At 33.1% G+C, this 24,334-nt stretch overlaps 2 protein-coding genes across 5 annotated transcripts; one reads left to right on the top strand and one right to left on the bottom strand.

Annotated features, from left to right (window-relative positions):
- Positions 1-11,308: 11,308 nt before the first annotated feature.
- LOC137824169 (pentatricopeptide repeat-containing protein At3g09060) lies at positions 11,309-15,587 on the top strand. Of its 4 annotated transcripts, none has more exons than XM_068629650.1 (3): positions 11,309-13,726; positions 14,306-14,424; positions 14,517-15,587. In XM_068629650.1, exon 1 carries the CDS (start codon positions 11,346-11,348, stop codon positions 13,437-13,439), a length of 2,094 nt encoding a protein of 697 aa, XP_068485751.1. In that variant the 5' UTR covers positions 11,309-11,345; the 3' UTR covers positions 13,440-13,726; positions 14,306-14,424; positions 14,517-15,587. The 4 variants fall into 4 exon arrangements, with proteins under 4 accessions (XP_068485751.1, XP_068485752.1, XP_068485749.1 ...); XM_068629651.1 differs by having other exon boundaries at positions 11,311-13,726; positions 14,306-14,401; XM_068629648.1 differs by having other exon boundaries at positions 11,311-13,792; positions 14,306-14,401.
- Positions 13,958-15,198, bottom strand: LOC137824170 (uncharacterized). Its single transcript, XM_068629652.1, has 2 exons — positions 14,875-15,198; positions 13,958-14,679 (listed from the first exon to the last, which is right to left on the bottom strand). Exons 1-2 carry the CDS (start codon positions 15,196-15,198, stop codon positions 14,236-14,238), a joined length of 768 nt encoding a protein of 255 aa, XP_068485753.1. The 3' UTR covers positions 13,958-14,235.
- Positions 15,588-24,334: the final 8,747 nt, after the last annotated feature.

Below are 24,334 nucleotides of genomic sequence, written 5' to 3'. Positions count from 1 at the left end.
TATTACCACTACCAAAAATTGGATTTTAAAACAACTTGATGTCAATAATGCATTTCTTCATGGTGATCTCCATGAAGAGATATACATGACCCCCCCACCTGGCCTCTCTCTTCCTTCTCCCCAGCATGTTTGCAAGCTTAAACGGTCTTTGTATGGCCTTCGTCAAGCTGGTCGCCAATGGTACGCCAAACTTTCTACTTTTCTTTTATCAAATAATTACTCTATTTCTGTTGCTGATCACTCTCTTTTTCTTAAATATAATAATGATAAACTCACTGTTATTCTTGTTTATGTTGATGACTTGCTCTTAACTGGTGATGACATGGAGGAAATCAATACAATTACTGCATCCCTTCACCATCACTTCAAGATAAAAAATTTAGGTAATCTCACTTACTTTTTGGGACTGGAAATTGCTCGCAACAGTACTGGTCTTCATTTAAGTCAACGCAAGTATACTCTTGATCTCCTTCAAGAAACTGGCATGCTTGACTCTGCACCTGTGGCCACTCCTATGACTCACACCTCCCGTCTCTCTCCCGACCAAGGCTCACCTCTCGATGCTGATGCCACTTCTCAATACAGAAGACTCCTTGGACGTCTAATTTACTTAACCAACACGCGACCAGACATCGCCTTCGCTGTCCACAATTTAAGCCAATTCATATCTGCACCCACAACTCATCATCAGCAAGCTGTCTCACGTCTTTTGCGTTACCTCAAGGGCACCCCTGGTGAAGGACTATATTTTTCTCACACTAGTTCACTTCACCTTTGTGGTTTTAGTGACTCTGACTGGGCAACATGTCCTACCACACGCAAATCTGTCACTGGATATTCCATCTACTTAGGAGACTCCCTAATATCATGGAAATCAAAGAAGCAGTCAACTATCTCCCGCAGCTCCTCTGAAGCCGAGTATAGAGCCCTTGCCACCACCACATGTGAGTTACAATGGTTGTCTTACCTCCTTCAAGATTTACATCTTCCTCTCTCCCAGCCTGCAACCCTGTACTGTGACAACAAATCTGCCCTTCAAATAGCTTCCAATTAAGTTTTTCATGAACGAACCAAACATATCGAAATTGATTGCCACCTAGTTCGTGAAAAGCTTAACTCTGGTCTCCTCAAACTACTACCCATTACTTCTGCAATGCAAGTTGCTGACATATTCACCAAGCCCCTTGCTTCCGCACAATTCTCTACTCTCAAATCCAAGCTGGGCCTGACAAATATCTACTCCCCAGCTTGAGGGGGGTGTTAATATATTTAATTTTCTATTTTAAATTATTGGGCTTTGTTTGTTTGACCCAACTTTTCTTTTTCTGTTTCAGCTAGGTCTTAATCTTTTTCTTATATATACATCATGTATTTTACTCTCTAATATACAAGTAAATAAAAGTTTCTTTTATATTTATTTTTCTCTACAATTAGGGTTCATCAAAACCTCTATTTCTTCATTACGATTACGTGCGATTACATACGCTACATTAAAGCATCACATCAAACAAGGAATATTCATCTTCATTTACTATAATAGCCGTTGCACAAGATCACTAGACCTTGCATCATCGTTGACAACCTCATTCTTTCTGCATTTTTACCATTGTTGTTAGTCGTTAGCATCATGTGGTGCAAAAAGCAGTTGCCATCATGACAAATCCGCATCACCACCGCCATATTGTGATAGTGATCGGAAAATCTGCCACTACTTTTCAACATGGCCACCATAACCAATTATTAATTACACTATTATCTATTAACTAAATATTTTGGCTTAACTTGCATCTAACTATTGATATTAAAGTTAAAGGTCAAAAGTTTAATTTTCGGTGGATAAATACTCACAAGAAGGTTATTATGAGTTACATAGTGAGGTGGACGAAGTCAAAATCATGGTATTTGAATTGCTACATTCTTCTCAACTGAAAAAAAAGGTTTCACTATGACTATTAGCTATGACTTTTGACTTTGTAGTAAATCTTCAATTCAACAATTGATATTAAACACAATGTTACAAGTTTAATTTTCAATGACACAATTGTAGAGAAGGTAGTTAAAAATAAATGCTTAATCGACATAATTACATTGATTAAGTATCTTGAATGGAAAGAGTACACGAGTTAGCTTTCTTTTTTTGTTTTGTGCGGAATTTTGGTTAATCACATTGAAACTGTTGTTTTCATGTGAATAATCATCTAAACCACTATATTGATGTATTTTCTCCCTCTTTTCGTCGAAAAAAAGCTCTATTCAAATTGGCTTTCTTATATTGTTGATTGTGATATTTGATTTATCGTCATGTTTATGAATTTTTTAGTGATATTTTTCTCCTTTGAGATAAAGATGGGAAGATGTTGACTAATGAAAAAAATATCATAAGAATCACATTGATAGTGTTATGAATGATAAGATGTGACATCGTGAAGGGGATAATTTGAATTCTTTGTTTGATTATTGATGATTTTGATACTTTAAAATATATTTAAAAATTGTTAATACATCAAAATCAAAGTATTTTTAAAGCTACAAATGAAGGATAATACAAAAAGTCCAACAAAAAATCTAAAATCAATGGCTTGACCTAACACGATAACATAGATGTCCATTACACTTGGAATTGTGTCCTATTCCATGTGCTTTGGTATAAGAATTAAATAAGACGTGGTGAAAATTGAAATTTGTTGAATATGATACATTTTACATATGCACAAATATTTTTGTTTCTTCTAATAGGATTTCAAAGTAAATTACATAAAGAGGAAAAAATAAATTGTCTTATGAAAGTGATGATAGAAAAGGCAAAATGAAATAACGTAATTGTGAAAGATTATAATGTATTATGAGTACATAAAAAATATAAAGGAAAAGCATATACTTATATTCCTTCAAATTATTAATACATACACAATTAAGATGATTTACAATTGTTATGCAGAATCAAACCATGTTAATCACACAAAATATATGTAATGAGTAATACATAGAGATACCATAGATGTTTATAAAGTAAGAAATTGCATTGTCTTCTTGTGTTATTTATTCGTGGTACTTAGTATACTATTTAAACTATCAAAATGTTATTACTACATGTCGTATTACAATTCAACAATTTTTATGAATACTAATTCAAAGTGCCTTAGTTTAAGATTTAATGTAGAATTGATAAATTTCCACCATAAATAAGAATGACACTAGAGTTTCAAGATGTAACTTAACCAATTAATGAAACTCTTCGTAAAATAACAACATTAATATCTTGTGAATATTCTTATATCTTTTTTTTGCCATGTAGTTATTGTAATGTAGTGATACAAATTCAATATAATGTATATTTAAACAATTTTAGGATTATAAAAGTCCCAAATTGATAATAAATAATTTAAAATTATATAATTTATCTATCAATTTTACTTTTTTTTTATCTAACAATATATGTCATAGAGTTTAGAATTTTAAAAAAAAAGATTATTCCATTTTTCATATTTTGTTTTACTTCATCAAACTAATTAGTTACTTAAATTGTAACACCATAAGACATAAAATAAATAGTTACGATACTTTCTAAAGTTAACCTATTTCTTTTCAGTCTTCCAAAATCCATAATTTTGAAACGTATTCTCATGTATCGTCAAACTTTCAATTAAAAATTGTTATTCTTATCTCCAATTTCAATAGTTATCTTTTTCACTAATATAGTTTAACACAATCAATTGATCTTGAAAATTTAGATGATCATGAATCATATCTACATTCTTCAATAACTTTTTCCATGTTTTTACTAACTTTAGGTATTGGCCACAGTTAGATGCCTAAAAACTTCAAATCATCATCATTGTCATGAATTCTTATTTTGGTTGTTTTTTCCCACCTCGGACAACTTGAAAATGAGGTCCTATAGGAATAATTGTCTAATATTGAAATATAAGTTGTTTTGTGGTTCATTTAGTTTCATATCTTCCCTTTTCAAGCATAATAAATGTGAATCTTCATTTAAAATGTCAAAATCTTCATCGACCAATGACTCCAATATTTTTTAGTGTCCTTGTTTGAGTGGGTTTAACCCTTCAATAAAACATGACATAAAAAAAATATTTTGACACTTTTATCTAAAATATTATGAAAGCTTGTTCTTATATTTTCTTTAAAATTGACTAAAAATTAACATTAAGAAAGGCACTAGAGTATCCCAACCCTATATAAACTTTTGAAAGAAAAAAAAACTAAAAGAATATACATTTACATAAAATGAATTATTATACTATTTATCTTTATGGAACATAAATACTTAATATCCAGTTATCATGTTAACTAAAAGGACCATCTACAGAAAAAATCCTCCAAATAATTTCTTTACTAACTAATGGGAGGTACATATTGTTTGAAGTGTAAGAAAATAGACCCTTCTTATATTTATAGTTAGTTATAACAAGCTACCTATATAGAGCACCTTCTTATACAAACACATTCTCATTTTAGCTCATCCATACCAAGCTCAACACAAAAAATAGTTTTAATATGAATACAAGAGTCCAAATCAGTCACCTTCAAATTGTTCGTAAACTCATACACATTGTTTGCAACAATTATGAGATAAGCGACATTTTCAAAATTGAGCATGATCCACTTCTCTTCAAATTCAAATGAAACTTAGATGGATAAGTCAAGCCTATAATTATACATATACAACGTGAATGCAAATATGGCAGGCCAAAAACCACTTAGACCATTGTTATTCTAGCTAGGAATAAGTTGCATTATGTATGATGTAGTCATGTAAATTCAAATAACAAACTAGAGCTCTCTGTTATTCTAAGCTTTATAAGCTTTATATAGAGTATGGGCATGAAAATGCTAAAAACAACCCATTATAACAAATATATGCTATGATTACTACTAAATCTCAACCTCTCTATCAACTTGTGTTACTCTCCCCTTATCTACCAAAATGTACTACTAGATAATTCCACCTTCTTAGACCACTCAAGTTCATGAACCATGCACTACAACTCTTCGAGACACCACATTTCTTTATATAAAACCATCAACATATGGTTCCCTCTAATCTATTGAGTATTGTGTCATTCACAATGCAAACCAAAACACAAATAACATGCACCTAACATCATTTAGCTAACAATATCTTACATAAGAGTCGCTTTCATATGCAATATTTGGGACAAAGTCACACTCTACTACTAAAACACAAGACAGTAGCTAACACATAATAGCAACTAACCATCATAACAAGTCATTAATTTTTCTTTTAGCAAACAAAAACATCTTATCAAAAGACTACATCTCACACCTAGGAAAAAAAATGTTTTTTGTCTTGTAATGCCTTTGCGACCCCCTAACTGCATTGAACAATTTTCTACATCCTGAAATTGCCTCTAACTACCATAAGGAGACTAAATAACCTCTTTAGGTATTACCACCAAGACTATATACACATATTAGCAGTCATACTTGTAATTATACCTTACCAACATCACCAAATCCATATCATAACTTAGATATTAGAGGTGTGGACACACAATTCTTCATATATAGACCCTTTTCTCTTACCCTATTGAATTTCCTTTCTTTTTCTCCTTATCCTATCACTCGCCCACTTATCCTTCTAGAAGTTTATGTTACTTCCATCACCAATTTTCCAATTGACCATTCATTAAAACCAATTAGAATGACTAGCCATTCCACACATAACTTTAAATCCTTCCATCATATTGGCATGTACTTATTAGAGTTTAAAGTGATCTTTCAACCTCCATACTTTGCATCCAAGATAGAGCATCATGGGGACTTGTTAGAGTGATAAATTATCCAAGTCTATTTTGCTAAGAGTGCTTCATTAAATAGTTTGACATCTTTTATTCTTGATCTCTTTGCTTTATAAGTCGATAAACATATTTCCATATTACCCGAGCACTCTTCTTATCCTCTTCATTCTTCCACTAAAAAAAATAGATATATACACTTCTAATTTGTGTTGCCACTATACTTAGCATTTTATAGAAAAACACATAAAATAACGATATTGTGAATAAAACTGAGTTAATCAAACGACCCTACTCATAAAGGATAAATAATTATGCTTCCACAAAACCAATTTCCTTTGGGGTTTCATAATGATCATATTCTAGGTAACCACACTCCAAGGATGAACAACAATAGCTCTACTATTCAACTTGGGAAGATCATGAATTCTTGCAAAAAGTTTTTCTAGACTTCAACCTAAGGGAAATGTTAGAAAATGGAGTAAATAGTTCCACGAAAAGAAATAATGATGGCCTCATATGAAAGCCTTGTCAAAAATGCTTTTGATATAAGAAATCCTCAAATATAAGATTCTTCACTCGTTTACATGTTTGGTCCATGCTCACTACAACAATTTGTTAGGTTCTTAAGGGGAAAGGTCGAAAATATTTTACACCAATTAACTATTAGCAAACCACATAAAATATCAAAAATCCATCTTTACCCTAAAATCTTAAGATAATGAATTTGTGAGTGTTCTTTCTTATATACTATTCATCTTACTCGTTCATACTCAATATGAAACTCAAACTCATACCTGAAATCTTAACCCAATATCTTTTGTCTCATGCTCTAACTTCAATGAAATATTTTAAATATATATATATATATATTAATTTTAAAAAAAATGATTGTTTATCTTAATTGATATTATACTTATATATTGTATCTTATGCATCAAATAAATAAAAAAATCAAATAAGTGGAATAACAAATCGATATGATCTACTTGTTAGAGGTGTTAATACCAAAATCAATCTTAAATTTGCATTCATATGTGTTCTGGCTCGAAAAATGTTGAAGAACAAAAATAAAGAATACATTATAAAGGGCATGATTAAGGTTACAATTTGAAATTAGTTGAAGATTTTCAAAAAGGTTAAGAGATATTAGAATTAAGTTAAAAAATACAAAACTCACTTTGACTATCGATTGCTCTTCCTTCTGCTAACGTCGGAAAATGGTGTAAACCTTAAACACGAACAAGAAAGCATTTTATAAACTACTTGCAAAAAGAACTAATAGTTAATAATTAAAACCCAATCAAATCCTAACTACACAATGAGTATTGAAATAATTACCAATTCTTAATCAAATATTTCCTTTTAAAAAAATATATTAAGTATTTATATTATAAATTAAATGCTAAATTATTTATTTAATCCTTTTATCTATCTATATATGGGTTTAGTTTAGGTTTTGTTATTGAACAATTCAATTTGATCCTTCATTTTAAAAATAGCTCAATGTCATCCTTTCTCTTCAACTAAGACATCATGGTTATTATTGCAAATTCCAAGGGTTTTAGATTTAGGAGTAGACACACTTTTTAACCATCAATCTTAATTTTAAAATTAAAATTTATAATTTACGTTTAGTGACAATTTTTCATCACCAGAAATTAAAATTTTATTTAAAGCAAAAATAACTAGATTCAACGTTTTAACTTTCTTCCTCTTGTACTCGAGATCAATTACAGAAACCCAAATGGATATAGGAAAATGAACTTTTGACAACACTATTTTGTTTTTACATCCTTATAACAACCCTGAATATATGAAAAAAAGTTATTTAACTAAAATATAAATTAAATTATTAAATATAAAAACAATTTAGCATACATGCTGTCGGCATAAATAAAAAGTTACCAAACTTAGATTAAATCAAACTAACCTATAGTTTAGCATACACGCTGCGAGTTCGACACATTAGCAAAAATTCTATTTTAGTCTTTGGTAATTTAGTTAGTCATTTTTAAAGGTGATTTTATTTTTACTGACCGCAATCTCAACAATAAATTAAAAAATAGATAAATAATTGATCAAGTACAATAAATATTATTAGTATAATAAAAAATCCAATCTTTTTAATAAAAACTTTAATTTATTTTATTTTTGGTTGAATTTCTTTAATGATTAATGAAGTATTTACGTTGTTTAGTAACCTATTATTAAAAAAGAATTAGCATTAAGATGTAATTGTCATATTACATATTAATCTTAATTTTTTCTTCAACAAATACATCTGTTAACAGAATTAAAGTTTTATTATTTTTTTATTTTATATCATACAAACGAAACATGTTATATTTATTATATTAAAACTAATTATAAATTATGGTAGCATTGGCACTGCAGGACCTTGAGAGAGGTATATCCAATTATGCCATTTGAACATACTCCATGCCATTAACCACTTTGGTGATTCAAGTGATAAGCTTCTTTCCAACTCAGAATTCCATCTTCAACATTATTTCATCTAACTATATATATTAGCAGCTTGATCATAAGGAATAGCCACTCTATTAATGTCCTCAAACAAAGAAGGACATTTATGCTATATTATCTTAGGAATTTTCCACTGAAAATTTTCAATAAAATTCCCAACCTTAGCTTTAAGTCAAATTTGGTATTGACTTGGAATTTGTAATCTGATCATAATTAATGTGTTTTATTTGAGTATGAATTGGACTCATTTTATACAAATGATTTTATTTGGTGTGATAAAATAACCTTCACATAATTGAGAAATAATGCTCTCAATAAAAAAAAATCTCATTACCATTGGTCAAGAGAAACAGAGTCTATATATTCTCGGGTATGTTTAAAGAAATAACTATGTTAAAATAACAATGTTTTTTTACTGTTTAGTTTTCGATTTTAGTCTAGCTACTTCACATCTTGGTACTCCTCATGAATCTTCTCTCACATAGCATAAAAAACTAGCAATATCATTAAATATTATTATACACTAAACACTCATAAATTGGATTAATAGATAATTGAACTTTCGGATTTAACCATTTGTATAACTGAAGGTCGAACATTATTACTATAAATAGGTAAACACCCTAAGATGAAATGTAATGTAATTTTGATCCTAAACTAATATATTTTACTCAACTCAAACTAACTTGAGTCTCATAGTATAATCGTAGATATCCTTGTTAAGAAGACCAAAGACCTGAGGAGACCGAAGATCTTGGACCCAGAGCAAGCATAGTAAGGAGAAGTCTGACTCTGCAAGAACATTTTCCAAAGAACCAAACTTCGCAGGCACAGCTCTATGATGACATCATGAAGTTCGCTCAGTGTGGCCGACACGAGGGCCTCTTGATCATAAGGGTTCAAGTTGATCGTGACCCCTCGGTCACATGGAGATCATGACGTAGGAAGTCCAGGCTAGACGAACTCTGACCTCAGGGCCTCCCTGAGGACGAGCAACCTAAGTGCCATTTAGGGAACTTGATGTGATCCTTTTCCTTGTCCTTTAACTTTTTTTTTGGATTAATGGGGGAGAAACATTTTTAGGTGTCAGAACGGTTATAACCGGCATCATGACCTCCACTGCACCATTTCCCTTTTCCTTTTCAACAACATTCGCTTGTCACCACATTCTTAACTCTTTAAAATAATTCTTGTCATTTGGATTCACACAAGCCATTATACCAGCATAAAAAACAATTCAACACATATAAACATTAAGCAATGTTTAGAGACAAAAATAACATACCATCAACATTAACAAATTTTGAGAGAACAAGTATCCTTAAAGTAGAAGCTGAATAGGTATCTTGTCTGGAAGCCAATCTAAATTCAACAACATCTCCAAGTCGTCCTTGGTCACCATTGACCTTGGCCACACATGATATCATGTTGGGTTTTTAGTCCAATAAAATGGAAATCAAGGAGTCTCACCATCATAAAAATATGAGCGACACACCCTTTCGACCACAATTTTAAATAATCTCGCCTTGAAGTTCTTATAAGACAAAATGAAATAGGTGAGGAGGTTGGTTCTCAATTGATCAATCAATGACAACCATTCTATTAAGTCTCCCCGCCTAGTGCTATAAAAGTGGATAAAGGACCTCAAAGTAGACTTCAAACTCAAGGCCTCGCAAAGTAGCCACAAGGTCTGCAACGAGGTCCAACTATTTGGGTGCAACATTTAAAGTAGCATGACCCTCATAGAGAACTCGTCCAGTGGCAATCAAACATTAGATAAGAATAAAAATTAAAAAAAATCCTCAAATGATTCTTCTCGTCCAAGGCAGACAACATTTAAGGCCTTACACCTGCACAAGAAAATTATACCATCCGAGATGTCATCTTCAAGGATATCTACACTTGTCGGCAAAGGACTGAAGCACAAAGGCATGTCGATATCTCGAGAAGAACTCCCAAACTCGACTATCCACCCACACATAGTCGAACTTCCCAATGCCATTATCACCTAACTCCTTAGGCACACCTGGAGATATGAGAGGCAACAACTTTGACACATTGTCAGCCCCACCTACAGACCCACGATGATGACCTACTAGTGTTCCCAGAGTCACTAAAATTATAATTGTTATTTACAAAATAATTTGGCACCCCCTTATCGAAATCCCTTGATTCGGACAAAAACAAACTATTAGCGAAAAGGGAATATATGGTTATCTCTAGGAAGACTCTTCAACTAACAGACTCTCGGACAAAATGTGGAACCCACGACACACATTATTGATAGGCGCAAAAACAAACGAAGACAAACTGTCTCATGACCAATCTCAACCATTAGATCATTTCAAACGGAGTGTCGATAAGTCAGACCATGTAACATTGTCGGTCAGGCAACCACACATCGACTAATCGAAGAAACGAACTTTTGTTTCAAATTTAGACTATTCGCTACACCCGAGCTTGAGAAGCAAGTGTACTGCCGATTGCCAAGACCTATCCTGCTACTTGACATCTCGACACTCCTTACGAATCTCATCCCACACAGTAGGAAAAAAAATAACAACATCATTAAGATCAATACATAGTAAACATCCATAAATCATTATTGAGGGACAATTGGGCCCTATTTGGTATAATTTAACCATTCATACAACCGAAGACCAATACTACCACTATAAATAGGTGAAAACCTTAAACTAAATACCTAAATTGACTTGAACGTCAAAGTATAATCGTAAATACCCCTACCAAGAATATCGAAGATCCAACAAAGCTCCAAAGATCTTAGATCCTTGATAAAGAGAAATTCGACCCTAATCTTTAACTCATTTGAGTAAAAAAAAATTCAATCTAAACCAAGAATGAATTACTCTTATAATTTTCTACCATTTTATTTCTTTTGAAATTGTTTATTAAGATTAAAAATTCTTCACAAAACAAAATTAACCTCCTAAAATTCTTCTTCCTATATCCTATACTTAAGTTACATATGATTTTCTTTCTATTTATCTTTTAATACAAACAGACATTATAATAAGGGTATTCCAAACTCTCTATACAATCAAACGCAAATATGCAATGCAGGGGAAATTGTTTCCGCCCCGGTCTCCACTCTCCAGTGTTATGGTGGAGCTTCGCAGGTCCTTCTCTTCCCATAATCTCCTCAAGCTGCTCAAAGCCCAGAAGTCCCCTCTCTCCGCCCTACACCTCTTCGACGCCGCCGCGCGCCGCCCCGGCTTTCTCCCCTCTTCCGCCATCTTCCACCACATCCTCCGCCGCCTGGCCGCCGACCACGCCCTCTTCCTCGCCCACACGCCCCGCATCGTCTCCTCCATTCGCTGCCGCTGCCCCGAGGAGGTGCCCCTCACTCTCCTCAAAGCCTACGCCAAAAACCGCATGCCCGACGAAGCACTGCACGTGTTCCAAACTATGCCGCACGTGTTCGGGTGCACCCCCACCGTACTCTCCTTCAACACCCTCCTCAACGCGTTCGTTGAATCGAACCAATGGGCACGGGCTGAGGACTTCTTCAAGTACTTTGAAGCCGCGCGCGTGTCGCCGAACGTCGAAACCTACAACGTTCTCACGAAGCTTCTGTGTAAGAAGCGTAAGTTTGAGAAGGCTAGGGGTTTGCTGACGTGGATGTCGGATGCGGGGTTGATCCCTGATAAGGTCACTTACGGTACTTTGATTGGTGCAACGGCGAAGAGTGGGGATTTGGGATTTGCGCTTGAAGTGTTTGATGAAATGCGTGAGCGAGGGGTGGAACCTGATGTGGTGTGTTATAACATGATCATTGATGGGTTTTTCAAAAGGGGGGATTTTGTGAAGGCGAGAGAAATGTGGGAGAGGTTGTTGAGGGAGGAGTCGATGTTTCCCAGTGTGGTGAGTTATAATGTGATGATTAGTGGCTTGTGTAAGTGTGGGAGGTTTGGTGAGGGTTTGGAGATATGGGAGCGGATGAAGATGAATGACAGGAGGCATGATTTGTTTACGTATAGTACTTTGGTACATGGGTTGAGTGAAGCGGGGGATTTGGATGGAGCTAGAAGGGTTTACGAGGAGATGGTTAGAAGAGGGGTTAGGCCTGATGCTGTTACGGGTAATGCAATGCTTAATGGGTTTTGTAAGGCGGGGAAGGTTGAGGAATGTGTTGAGTTGTGGGAGGAGATGGGGAACTGGGGTTTGCGAAACGTGAGAAGTTATAACATATTTCTCAAGGGGTTGTTTAAGAATGGGAAGGTTGAGGAGGCCATGTCGATGTGGGGTAGTTTGTCGAAGGCAGATTCTGCTACGTATTGTGTGATGATTCAGGGTTTGTGTACGAATGGACATGTGAGTTGGGCTTTGCGGGTGTTGGAAGAGGCTGAACAGAAGGAAGGTGGTGTGGATGTGGATGCTTTTACTTACTCCTCAATGATAAAAGCTTTGTGCAAAGAAGGAAGATTAGATGAGGTGAGTGGAGTTGTAGAACTTATGAATAAGCGTGGCTGTCAATTGAACCTTTATGTTTGTAATGTGCTGATTGATGGGTTTGTTAAACATTCCAAACTTGACAGTGCTGTTAAAGCTTTTAGGGAAATGAGCCGCAAAGGTTGCTCACCAAATGTTGTGTCCTATAATATTCTTATAAATGGATTACTGAGAGCTGGAAGATTTCCTGAGGCTTCTGATTATGTTAATGAAATGTTGCAAAAAGGATGGAAACCAGATATTATCACATGCAGTATGTTGATAGATGGTCTTTATGGGAACAGGATGGGGGAGACAGCCCTTAGGTTGTGGCATCAGTTTCTTAACACAGGGCATATGCCTGATATTACTATGTACAACATTGTCATCCATAGACTTTGTTGTTCTGGCAAAGTGGAGGATGCTCTGCAGCTTTATTCAAAGATGAGGCAGAGGAAGTGTGTTAGCCTTGTGACTTACAATACCATTATGGAGGGTTTTTACAAAGTTGGAAACTGCAAAATGGCATCAATGATTTGGGATCACATCTCAGCAGATGAGCTACAACCCGACATCATCTCGTATAATATTACTCTTAAGGGACTCTGTTCTTGTGGTAGAGTAACAGATGCAATTGAGGTTCTAAATGATGCTTTGGGGCATGGTGTTCTGCCAACTGCCATTACCTGGAATATATTAGTTAGAGCATTGATATTTTAAGGTGCTTCGACTTGATTCTTTTGTGATGTGCACTAATTTTGTAAAATAATTTTTTCAATATTTTTCCCACTAGTTGACAACATCAGCTACAAGCCTACAAGTATTATACCAAAACACAAGATTTTACTGGTCTTTCACAGGAAAAGGGATTCCTGAGATGTTTAGGTATGAGTCCAAGCACCATTTTTTATGCTTCCTGCTAGCGATTTGAAGGAAATTTAAAGGCCCTGGGCAAATAGCTGCTGGCGATGGACTACATCTAATTCATAGGCACATTACGGTATCAGGTACTTGGGTGCAATGCAGCTTGTTTATGGGGTGCCTAAATTTTGGAGTTGGCTGAACAGAAAAGGGTAATTAGTTTGGATTTTTGGGATATTTATCTGCCTCAGGCCTTATTGTAATTTCAGGCAGCAATTACTATACTTTTCTAATTGATTAACCAACTTGTTAAGCAGTACAGAAATTAATAACATTGTGTAGTTCTTAGTTCATGACAGGAGATACAGAGATACAAGTTAGCTTACAAATGTACATTTCTAAAAGCTAGGATAATTATAAGAGTATGTTTTTCTGTTTTAACAAAATATATGAAGGAAAAGCATCACACGTAACCTAGTTACCCAGATTTTGGTGATTGTAACCAATATCTGCTGTTGTTGATGCCAAAGCAAAGCTGCATGATGTTATCAGGCCCAAGTTATAAGCTTCCACCTGGGTTTATTGCTCATGCAATATCATTAAATAATTCTTTCTTTCCCAGAAATTCGTAGTTAATCTCAGTATAAGTTGAACTTCAGTTCTTTTTTTCTTCAGTATCGGCCTTTATTGTTTTTCCAGTTTCTGATGACATCGACTGTTCGTAGATGAGCTGACAAACTAAAGCCAGAAGAATAGCTCCAAGAACTGCTTCTTTCCTCCAATCAGTTGATGATGAGGCAGTAGAATCAACTATTGCAAAGGTAAGCAGGCCAATAAAGAAGAGGTACATGCCTTTTCTTGTTCTGCTACCAGCTTTTTCTCTAGCTACATTTTTTATTTTTTCTGCCTCCTCTTTAGCTTTTGCTTTGTCAACAGGTGCCTTCTTTCTAAGGTTCTTAAAGAATAGCCCTTCGTTTCTTCCATCCTCCATTCGAACTTCAAACTCATGTAGTTCCTTTTCGCGCTCCTGAATCTCTTGTCTGAAGAGTTCTGCAGATTCCTCAAACTCTTCCTTCTGGCTCTCTATGTTTGCTATTATCTGCCAAACACAAATGAACACAAGAGGTTATTACTAAAATACCTTTGGCATGTAGATTTTCCTTCATGCTGTGCTTGATGATTGATTGGTTAGTGTTTGGCACTAGAGACAAAGTTTTCCCTAACCGTGGTTTGAGCCTTTTCCTAACCAAAACAAAATACAAATAAAAAAGTTAACTCAAAAGTTGAAGCGTACTCTGGCACTAGCTTCATCTAATCCTTGGAGGGCATCTTCTCCAATCTTGTCAAACTCAGCCTTGGCTTCTTCACCGAACTTGGCTAAATATGCAGATCTCTCATCTATATAATTTGTGAGACGGACTTTTTGAGTTTGAAGCATTGCAATTTGTACTAGCAGTTCTTGCTTACGTGTATCTCCTGGTTGGGGAGCTTGAGAATCAGATTCATTGGACTTGCAGAGGCACACAGTATAACCTTTTGTGTTGAGGATTCCGCTGCGGTGGATGTTATACTTGATATTGGTAGGAGTGGAAGGATGAATGGATTTGAGGGCAATCATCTTTTCATGGCAGTGGAAGCATGTATTTGCATTGCATGGGTTGGAAAACAATGAAGGGAACCAAGGGAGAAAGGGGCTCTCGGCTGGGTTCAACTATTTTGGGCCTCTTGTTTTCTGAGCATTATCTTCACAAGGACAGAGACATTTTTATTAGAAAGATAGAACTATTTTACTACTTTATCTCAAGCTTCAAATTAAGGATGTCCTGCTCAATCCAAAATCAAACTTATGAGCCAACAAATTGTATATTGAATTATTTTATATCCTTATTCATGTTACATTATTTTCAATCCAAATTTGAAATCAATATTTTTCAAATTAGATTGAAATAATATGAATGAACATATGGTTTCATCAACTATCTTAATATTCACACTTGTTTCAGTAAATGTTCGTTTAAGTATTTTCTCTCTAGTCTTATGTTATAAATTGTATTACTTTGATCTTTATTATAAGGCACACTGTCGAATTATGTGGTCCAAAAAATAGGTAAATTAGTTAATTTTATAAATTTGTTAAATTGGGCATAACTTATCACTTTATCCTTAATAATAAATATTTAATCTTTATATATGAACTAAAAATATTAATTTTCATAACAATTACACGATTTTGCTAGAAGTATGGAATGATGTCAGTAAAGTGACATTTATGAAGGCAGCGACAATGTTGGAAGTGTGTGGGACTTTAGAAGGAAAATGCTCCCATTATCCTCTAATTACTTATATGTTTGCAAAAATGTGATTCTCATTTCGTTTTTTAAATGGTGCTGTGTACAGAGTTTGGAATTCAAGATAAGAATTTGTCTTGTATTCTTGTGTTTTTATGTTACTTTTGATGAAATTGTGGGTGATTAATTATTGATACAAATGTGAAATGTTTGATGGTTGTTTAAATGATAAAAAAAAAACAGTTTTTGGATATGGTGAGCAAACAATGAGACTATGGTGGAAGATTATTGATTTTGAGTATAAGGAGATTATCGAAAACAATGTAACACTAAAGGTGTGCTATTTCCTGAAATGTTTGTGGAGTGTGCAGGTGAGAATGATGGTGTTGTGGATGGCAATTTCTTCCACATTAGTGATGATTATGTTAAGGATGCTTAATGTACCTATTATTGAGGAAGAGAAAACAATTAGTTTAGATAAGGACTTTCGTTTACTTATTCCAAAATTTACATTGGTAATGATTATGTTAGTGGTAATGATTATGTTAGGGATGTTTATGTTAGAGATGTTTGATGTAATTATTATTGAGGAAGACAAAACATTTGGTTTAGATAAGGATTTTGGTTTACTTATTCCAAAATTTTGTCGATTGCAATGTAAATGTAGGAAGACAATACCAACCAAAAGTTATGATCACACAATGGAAGCGGATAAGCGGATAAGGCTAGTGAGGAGGATAGATACAACAATGTTACTCATAGTATTAAAAAATTTACTAACACCAAATATGTTTGTGTTGAAGTTGTTTATGTATTTGATGATGAAGATGATATTAACTTTTGTGGTGAAAAATAATTTAGTGTTTTTTAGAGTAATTCTTAATTTGGACTGAGGGATGACAATGCAGTCTGTTCCGTTCTGCATAAGCCTACCTTGTGTTTGGCCTCTCCCTTACAATAAATGCAGACTCATTTCACTGCCCGTCTTGCATAAGAGGTGGCCTACTGGCCAACCCACATAAGAAAAAGAAATCAAAAAAATTAAAATTTCATTAATTATAAAAAAAAATTATTTCTTCGGCTGAAAAATTAAAATTTTTATCCATGTTTCAATTTATTTAATTAAGATAAAAATATGAATTCAAGTATGAGGGTTGTTAGAAGGTTTGATTAAAAATAATTAAAGTTTTGTTTTGCATTTATTTTTCCTCTATATATGTAAATATATCATAGTATCTTGCTACAAAATATTTTAATGAAGATGACTAATTTGTTAAAGAGTATCGTATTGAAATCTCTTCCTTATATTATTTTTTATTAACAAATTTTAAATATAAGACTTTACTTAAAATTAGATACACTCTCAGTCTTAATATTAACTCATTTAGATGATTAAAGTAAAACATTCCATTTTTTAGTACATTAAATTTAATTTTTTAAATAAAATAAAATAAATGTAATAATGAGTAAGGTATAATCTTTCTTCACAATTTTTGTTTATTATTTATGTGGGCCAGTGGGTCAACCTGTCCCGTCACGCCGTACGATCCACAGTTGGCTTGCACGGACTACAAGTTATGCAGGGCAAACCTAAGCAAATTAGCGGACTAGATTAATGAGTCTGTTTCACGCTTTTTGGTAGTGGCCTGCGGGGTGGGCGGGCCAGTCCGCATTGTCCGCCCTGCATTGCCATCCCTATTTGGGCATATTTGGAATGTCAATGATGATAAAGAAAAAGAAAGAAGAATGGTAGCCAAAAGGTCCAACATGGAAGAAACATAATGCATTTAACTAGGTATAGCACAACGGTTGAAAATGTTGTAGAATTTATGTCATAGGGTTTGCTTGAGGAAGACCTTAAGGATAAGTATCTTAGAGAGATGCTTACCAGTGATGGTTTAGATGAAAGATATGTTCCCAATAAAGATACGGAAGATCTAATTAGCAATCACTTAAATATTTTAAATGGAAATTTGGTTTGGAGTTTTGTTATATCAAATTATTTAAAGAAGTTATATTAGAGTATAATATGTTGAATGATAAAGAGATCAAGTTTTATTTGAATGAAAAAAGTGGGAAAAGGCAAGATGTAAACATTCTGTGAATAATTTTGTTTGTGTTAGCAATGTTGGTTAGTCAAAGAGATGCACACTTAAGACTTTAATCCTAAACACATATTGAAAGATTTTTTTTAAAAAAAGTGTCAAATCATCATAAGTTGATAAGGTCTTAATCAACAAGATGAGAACTCCATTAGTTGACATGTCGTTAAAGGATATCATTAGTGAAATCAAGACTAGTTATTCGATTGGAATATCCTTGTCGAGGGCATGGGAGGACTAACAAATTGTGAATGAGGTCATTGATGGTGATTTCATCAAACAATAAACACAACTTTGGTAATATGCTACATAACTTAAAGATAGATGTTGAATGATAAAGAGATCAAGTTTTATTTGAATGAAAAAAGTGGGAAAAGGCAAGATGTAAACATTCTGTGAATAATTTTGTTTGTGTTAGCAATGTTGGTTAGTCAAAGAGATGCACACTTAAGACTTTAATCCTAAACACATATTGAAAGATTTTTTTTAAAAAAAGTGTCAAATCATCATAAGTTGATAAGGTCTTAATCAACAAGATGAGAACTCCATTAGTTGACATGTCGTTAAAGGATATCATTAGTGAAATCAAGACTAGTTATTCGATTGGAATATCCTTGTCGAGGGCATGGGAGGACTAACAAATTGTGAATGAGGTCATTGATGGTGATTTCATCAAACAATAAACACAACTTTGGTAATATGCTACATAACTTAAAGATAGATGTTGAATGATAAAGAGATCAAGTTTTATTTGAATGAAAAAAGTGGGAAAAGGCAAGATGTAAACATTCTGTGAATAATTTTGTTTGTGTTAGCAATGTTGGTTAGTCAAAGAGATGCACACTTAAGACTTTAATCCTAAACACATATTGAAAGATTTTTTTAAAAAAAAGTGTCAAATCATCATAAGTTGATAAGGTCTTAATCAACAAGATGAGAACTCCATTAGTTGACATGTCGTTAAAGGATATCATTAGTGAAATCAAGACTAGTTATTCGATTGGAATATCCTTGTCGAGGGCATGGGAGGACTAACAAATTGTGAATGAGGTCATTGATGGTGATTTCATCAAACAATAAACACAACTTTGGTAATATGCTACATAACTTAAAGATAGATGTTTAAGAAATTCTTGTTTGACTAGGATAAATAGGCCAAAGTTGAAAATACTACTAAGATGGTTCCTGTATAATAATACTAATTGGTTATTTTGTAGGAAAAAGTAATGCTAAAGAGGTCATCAAAGGCACCAACTACAAAAGAAATTATAGCATATATGAAAAAGACATAAAATATAAAGAATGTTCATGACAAACTTGTACCTAAGATCTCGAAGAGTTGCAAACCCAATAAAAAATACTTGGTCATTTAAGGTTGTTAACCATACAACTAGATACAATGACTAGTTATGTAATCTCATAATAGTACTATGACTAGAATTTTTGTTTTTTGACATGAATGATGTGAAGAAATGTTTCACAAGAAAATTCTAATAAATTAAAGGAATCATTCAAACAAACATAATAATAAACAATGAAAAAAAAATGACAATTTGAAGACAAGTATTTCTAATAATAGAAATTGTTTGATTATGATTTTTATAAAACATTTATGTTGAATTGAAAAAAACACTTTTTTTATTTATTTTTGAGCAACATTATTTAGTTTACTTTTTTTAGTGTTTTGACATGAATGATGTGAAAAAATGTTTCACAAGAAAACTCTAATAATATAAAGGAATCATTCAACCAAATATAGTAACAAACAATGAAAAAAAAATGACTATTTGAAGGCAAGTGTTTATAATAATAGGAATTGTTTGATTATGATTTTTATAAAACATTTATGTTGGACTAGAAAAAACACTTGTTTATTTTGAGGAATATTATTTAGTTTACTCTCTTTTAGTGTTATGTGCAATTGTTTGCACCTTTTGACTATCTCAAAGGCATGAGAACCTTAAGTATTTTGTTTATTATTTTATTTTTGGAGATCACATTGTTTTAATTTCACATGTCTTACTGTAATTCTCCTTTGTTTAACTCTTATGTTGTTACACAATTAACAACTATGTAAACTCTTTTATTGAAAAAAAATGTATACAATTATGTGTTTCAGACTTTCCATATTAAACAATTCAACCTACCACACCTGTAACACAACTATTTCAAAATAAAAATCACTTATTACTCTATTAACACAACACTTACAATTTAACACTTACAATTTATGAACAATTATAAAAATATAATAAAAATATCCTAACAAGTTATGAATAATTATATAACTATGATTACAAAACCTAACACCTTCACCTTGTTTCTTTAAAAACAATTATTTTTCTTGTAATTTTTCAATTTGACACCACAACTTTATTAGAATAACCATAACATTTTTTCTCTAGTCTTTCAATTTATTTTTCTTAAACTTGCAATTTCATCTTAATTTCCTTTTTCTACCTTCGTTAATCCAACAACCCTTAGCTTCAAGTCCCCAGTCCTACACGTATGCCTCACTCAAACTATCATATTTTCAAATGTGTTGTTTCCATCCACAAAACATTTTAATCAAGCAAAAACTTTGCATGAACTAGGTTCCTCCATACACAATATCAAACAATAATGATTTAATTTACCCCATGTGATCAAACACACCAAGAACATATATTCACTCACAACGTAATTTAAAAAAAATTATTTACTTACGTTTCAATTTGGGCATTTCCAAAAATTTTCTCCTAAATTTTTCTTATTATGTGACATCAATACTACGATTGACTACTTACATTTGCAAGTGACAATCTTTGATGCGGAGGACGAAAATAATAACATAGGAATTGAACTTATCTTCTTGGCAATAATGAGATCAATACTTTTTTCAGGTTATTTTCTTTTTCATGAACATCCCAAAAGGCACAACACCTGATCTAAAGATTACTAGTGAATCCAAAAGAAAGGATCAGGGTAAGTTCAATACAACCCAAGTTGTGCATCTCATATGTGAGGGTGTGAATGAACTCCCCCATCAGCTTCTCACCACTTGATATTTTAATCTATGTGACTTAGATCATCAGTGAACCTCGGAGATCTTTGTTACCACATAGACATCAATACTTAATACACAAACAAACATCAGTCCATACTGATAGCTGTCGTTTTGTTGTCAAATTAATATGATTCTAGCGTAGACTTGTCTAACACTAGAAAGATGATAGTTAATTGTGGCCAGATGACCCCAAGTCGTCTCCCAACGAATCCAATAGTAAAATCAATTGATCAAGGTTTAAAATCTATCTGCAAGCAATAAAAGTTAGCAATAACAATAAAGATGAAAAGGGGGTTTGAGATAGTTATGCAAAAAATATAAAAGAGATTAAAATAGCAAATAAAAAACGGTTGATCCCAAGTTCTTCCACCATTGAATTCTTCACAGGTTCTCTAAAGATTAATCTTTTCTCAATCCTCCAACAGAGCTAAACCAGATTGAACATGCGTCGATCTGATTCAACTGAAACTCACCAGTAAAACATGCGTCTACTGGTTTAATCCATACCCACTTTGTTCCATGCGTATACTCCATGGGAATGCTTACCTCCTCTCTCTTGAATCATGCGCCCAAGAAATTAATTAGAACAATGCGAACTAACTAAGAAACCAAAGTTTAAGATAAGGAAGACTCTCAATCATGCGTTCAAGTACAACCTCTCACAAAAACCAGTTTTCCAGGAGATTAGACAATAAAAACAACTGCTATAGAGAATTAAAAATCGAAACTTTTATTGAACAAAACCTCAAAACTCAATGGGGAATTACAAAAGAATCAACCAAAAAGGTTTAGCCTTCCATGCGGAGGCAAAACAAAAGAATTACTAAGAAGAAAATAAACTAAGAAAACCCTATGAAGCTCCCTCTTTTCTCCTTTATGCTTGTGTCCTTTTATAGGCTTTTCTGCTCCAAGGATCTTGAGAGAATATTGTAGTTTATATTTTGTAAACAGTTTCCACTTTCCATAATTCTTTTTATTTTGCAGAAGATTTGCTTCCAATTCTGTTTCTGGAATCTTGTAGCTTTTATTTTCTCTTTCTTCTCCTCAGAATATTTTTTCTGTTTTGGTTCAAGAAGCAACTTGGACTTTTGCATATTTGGCCCATTCACAAAGGTGGAAGCTTCCTCCGAATAATTTACTCTAAAAACACAAAATTAACAATAATAATAGTTAAGGCCCAAATAAACCCAATTATAAGAATATTAATTAAAACAATGGATTTATTTATTATTATAGTCCAATAATCTATGAATAAGGCTAGTGAGTGTGAATAAATATATGCTCATCACATACATTATCCCAAATGTATGAATTCAATTTCATACCATTTTCATCATACAATATCATTCAAAACACGATCCATAACACTAAAAAGTCTATTTAACATTAAAAAAAAAACCACTTAAATACTAAACCATCAAAATCTAATATTTCTACAAGTTTAAATAATATATAAACAAACAACACAATATTGGGACCACGTCCCCTCCACATTCAGATCTTCTAGCCTAGGGTACTATTAAAAAATAAAGTTAGCTTCCCTACCTTAATTGCTTGCTTTCCAAACAACTTTTAGAATTTTATCATCTCAGTCTGGATAAGCTTCAAGATTTAAGGGTCTAATGCAAGTTATCCAAACATAATAGAAATTCACTATATAGTAGAATAAGTTGATAGGAACACTCTTCTCAACTGACCTCACTAAGATTGATGATTAAATCATAGAGAAAAATAAAGAATAAGGGATCTTTAAAGTAAAAATGAACTTAGTTTGTTCGGAAATCTGATCGGGTAGAAATGTTCCTTAACTCCTCAGTTACAACATGGTGTAATCAGATTCTAAAATAGATGATGTATGAAGTGAGAAATGAAGAGAGAAGGGAGAAAGTTAGAGAGATAGAGAGAGAAAGAAGAAAGAAAAAAAAGGACCGTGTGTTGGGGGTCTATGATTGTTTCATTTCACGCTGTTACAATAAGTATATCTTAGATCTAGTAATTTTTTTACAAAAGTATATGTAACAAAATTGTGGTTCATGGTATATTTTTTTTCTTCAATTAATTTGTGAAGTTCATTGGTTGAATTGTTGAAATGGTTTAACTTCAAGACAAACACCACTCAATCTAATTTTTTTTATTGGTGTTAAAGTATATTCAATCTTGAAAACCATTGTCCTATGTTTATGAAAGAAAAAAGTTTTATTATGCAACCTACTCATAATACTAACATTTCACAATGAAACTATTAGCATTTGAATATAATATCCATTGCAAACTATCCAAACTTTCAACCATAACATTCTCCCTCACTCATCCTCTTTTTATATCCCTCTTCCTCCTCCCACACACTCTCTCTTTCTCAAATTTTGCCACTTTAAAGGTATGTTGTCAAAACTGGATTCAGACTGACCACTTAAATCGGAAAAAAGAATCAATGTATTAAAGGATATGGATACCAGAGTTATAGAAGGATCCTAATATTAATTGTGTATTTTCTAATTATTAGTTGTTTATCTTTATAGAGGTGAATAACATTTATTTTGTTTTTGTTTGTTATGATTCTAGTATTTATTGATTGATTATTTCTTTCTTTGGTTAAACCTAGAATGAGTATGCAGCTTGTATATATTCAGACTATTTGTTCTGATTCAATACACAATTGAAGATATATTCATTCTCATATCCTTTGTCTTCCTTTTACTCTTTTGTTCATCTTTGTTCTCTTTTGTTTATATCTGTTCTATTTTATAATATGGTATCAGAGCCATTTAAAGCCTATCCTAGCGAGTGTTTATTGGCCTATAGTGTCACTCGCTATCGGTCCGTTATCGGACCACCCATAATATGTTCTCCCACGCACGAGCTGTCACTCTCGGCGTGAGGGGTGTGTGTTGGAGATCCCACATCGACTAGAGATGAGAATATTTCATTGTATATAAGTGGGTGCAAACCTCACCCCATGAGTTGGTTTTATGGGGTTGAGTTAGACTTGAAGTCCACTTTGTAATATGGTATCAGAGCTCTGGTTGCTACATTTATGCATGGGTTAAGTTGTTGATCCCTCACAAGATCTTAGTTCACCTTATCATGTTAGTTCATCATATAATCATTCCTTTCTTATTGTCTTTATTATTCTTGAGGGGCCAAATTATCATTATTGGTCTCGTTCGTTTCAAATGAGCCTAATTTCAAAGAACAAAATAGGTTTCATAGATGGAACTATAGAAGCTCCCAATAGTACCAACTCATTGTTTCCAACATGGCAGAGAGCCAATATGTTGGTTGTTTCCTGGATTCTCAAGGTTGTTTCTCAATGCATTG

The sequence above is a fragment of the Phaseolus vulgaris genome, chromosome 8 (genome assembly GCF_000499845.2).
Source record: "Phaseolus vulgaris cultivar G19833 chromosome 8, P. vulgaris v2.0, whole genome shotgun sequence".
NCBI lineage: Eukaryota > Viridiplantae > Streptophyta > Magnoliopsida > Fabales > Fabaceae > Phaseolus > Phaseolus vulgaris.
Note: the sequence above shows the minus strand (reverse complement) of the source record. Positions and strands in the feature narration are given on the sequence as shown.

What these genes read in the sequence shown, in the direction of transcription:
- LOC137824170 (XM_068629652.1), bottom strand. Translation starts at nt 15,198, where the DNA reads ATGATTGCCCTCAAATCCATTCATCCTTCCACTCCTACCAATATCAAG. An exon ending in TAGATGAAGCTAGTGCCAGA is followed by an intron (nt 14,680 to 14,874) that starts GTACGCTTCAAC and finishes TGTGTTTGGCAG; the next exon opens with ATAATAGCAAACATAGAGAG.
- LOC137824169 (XM_068629650.1), top strand. Translation starts at nt 11,346, where the DNA reads ATGCAGGGGAAATTGTTTCCGCCCCGGTCTCCACTCTCCAGTGTTATG.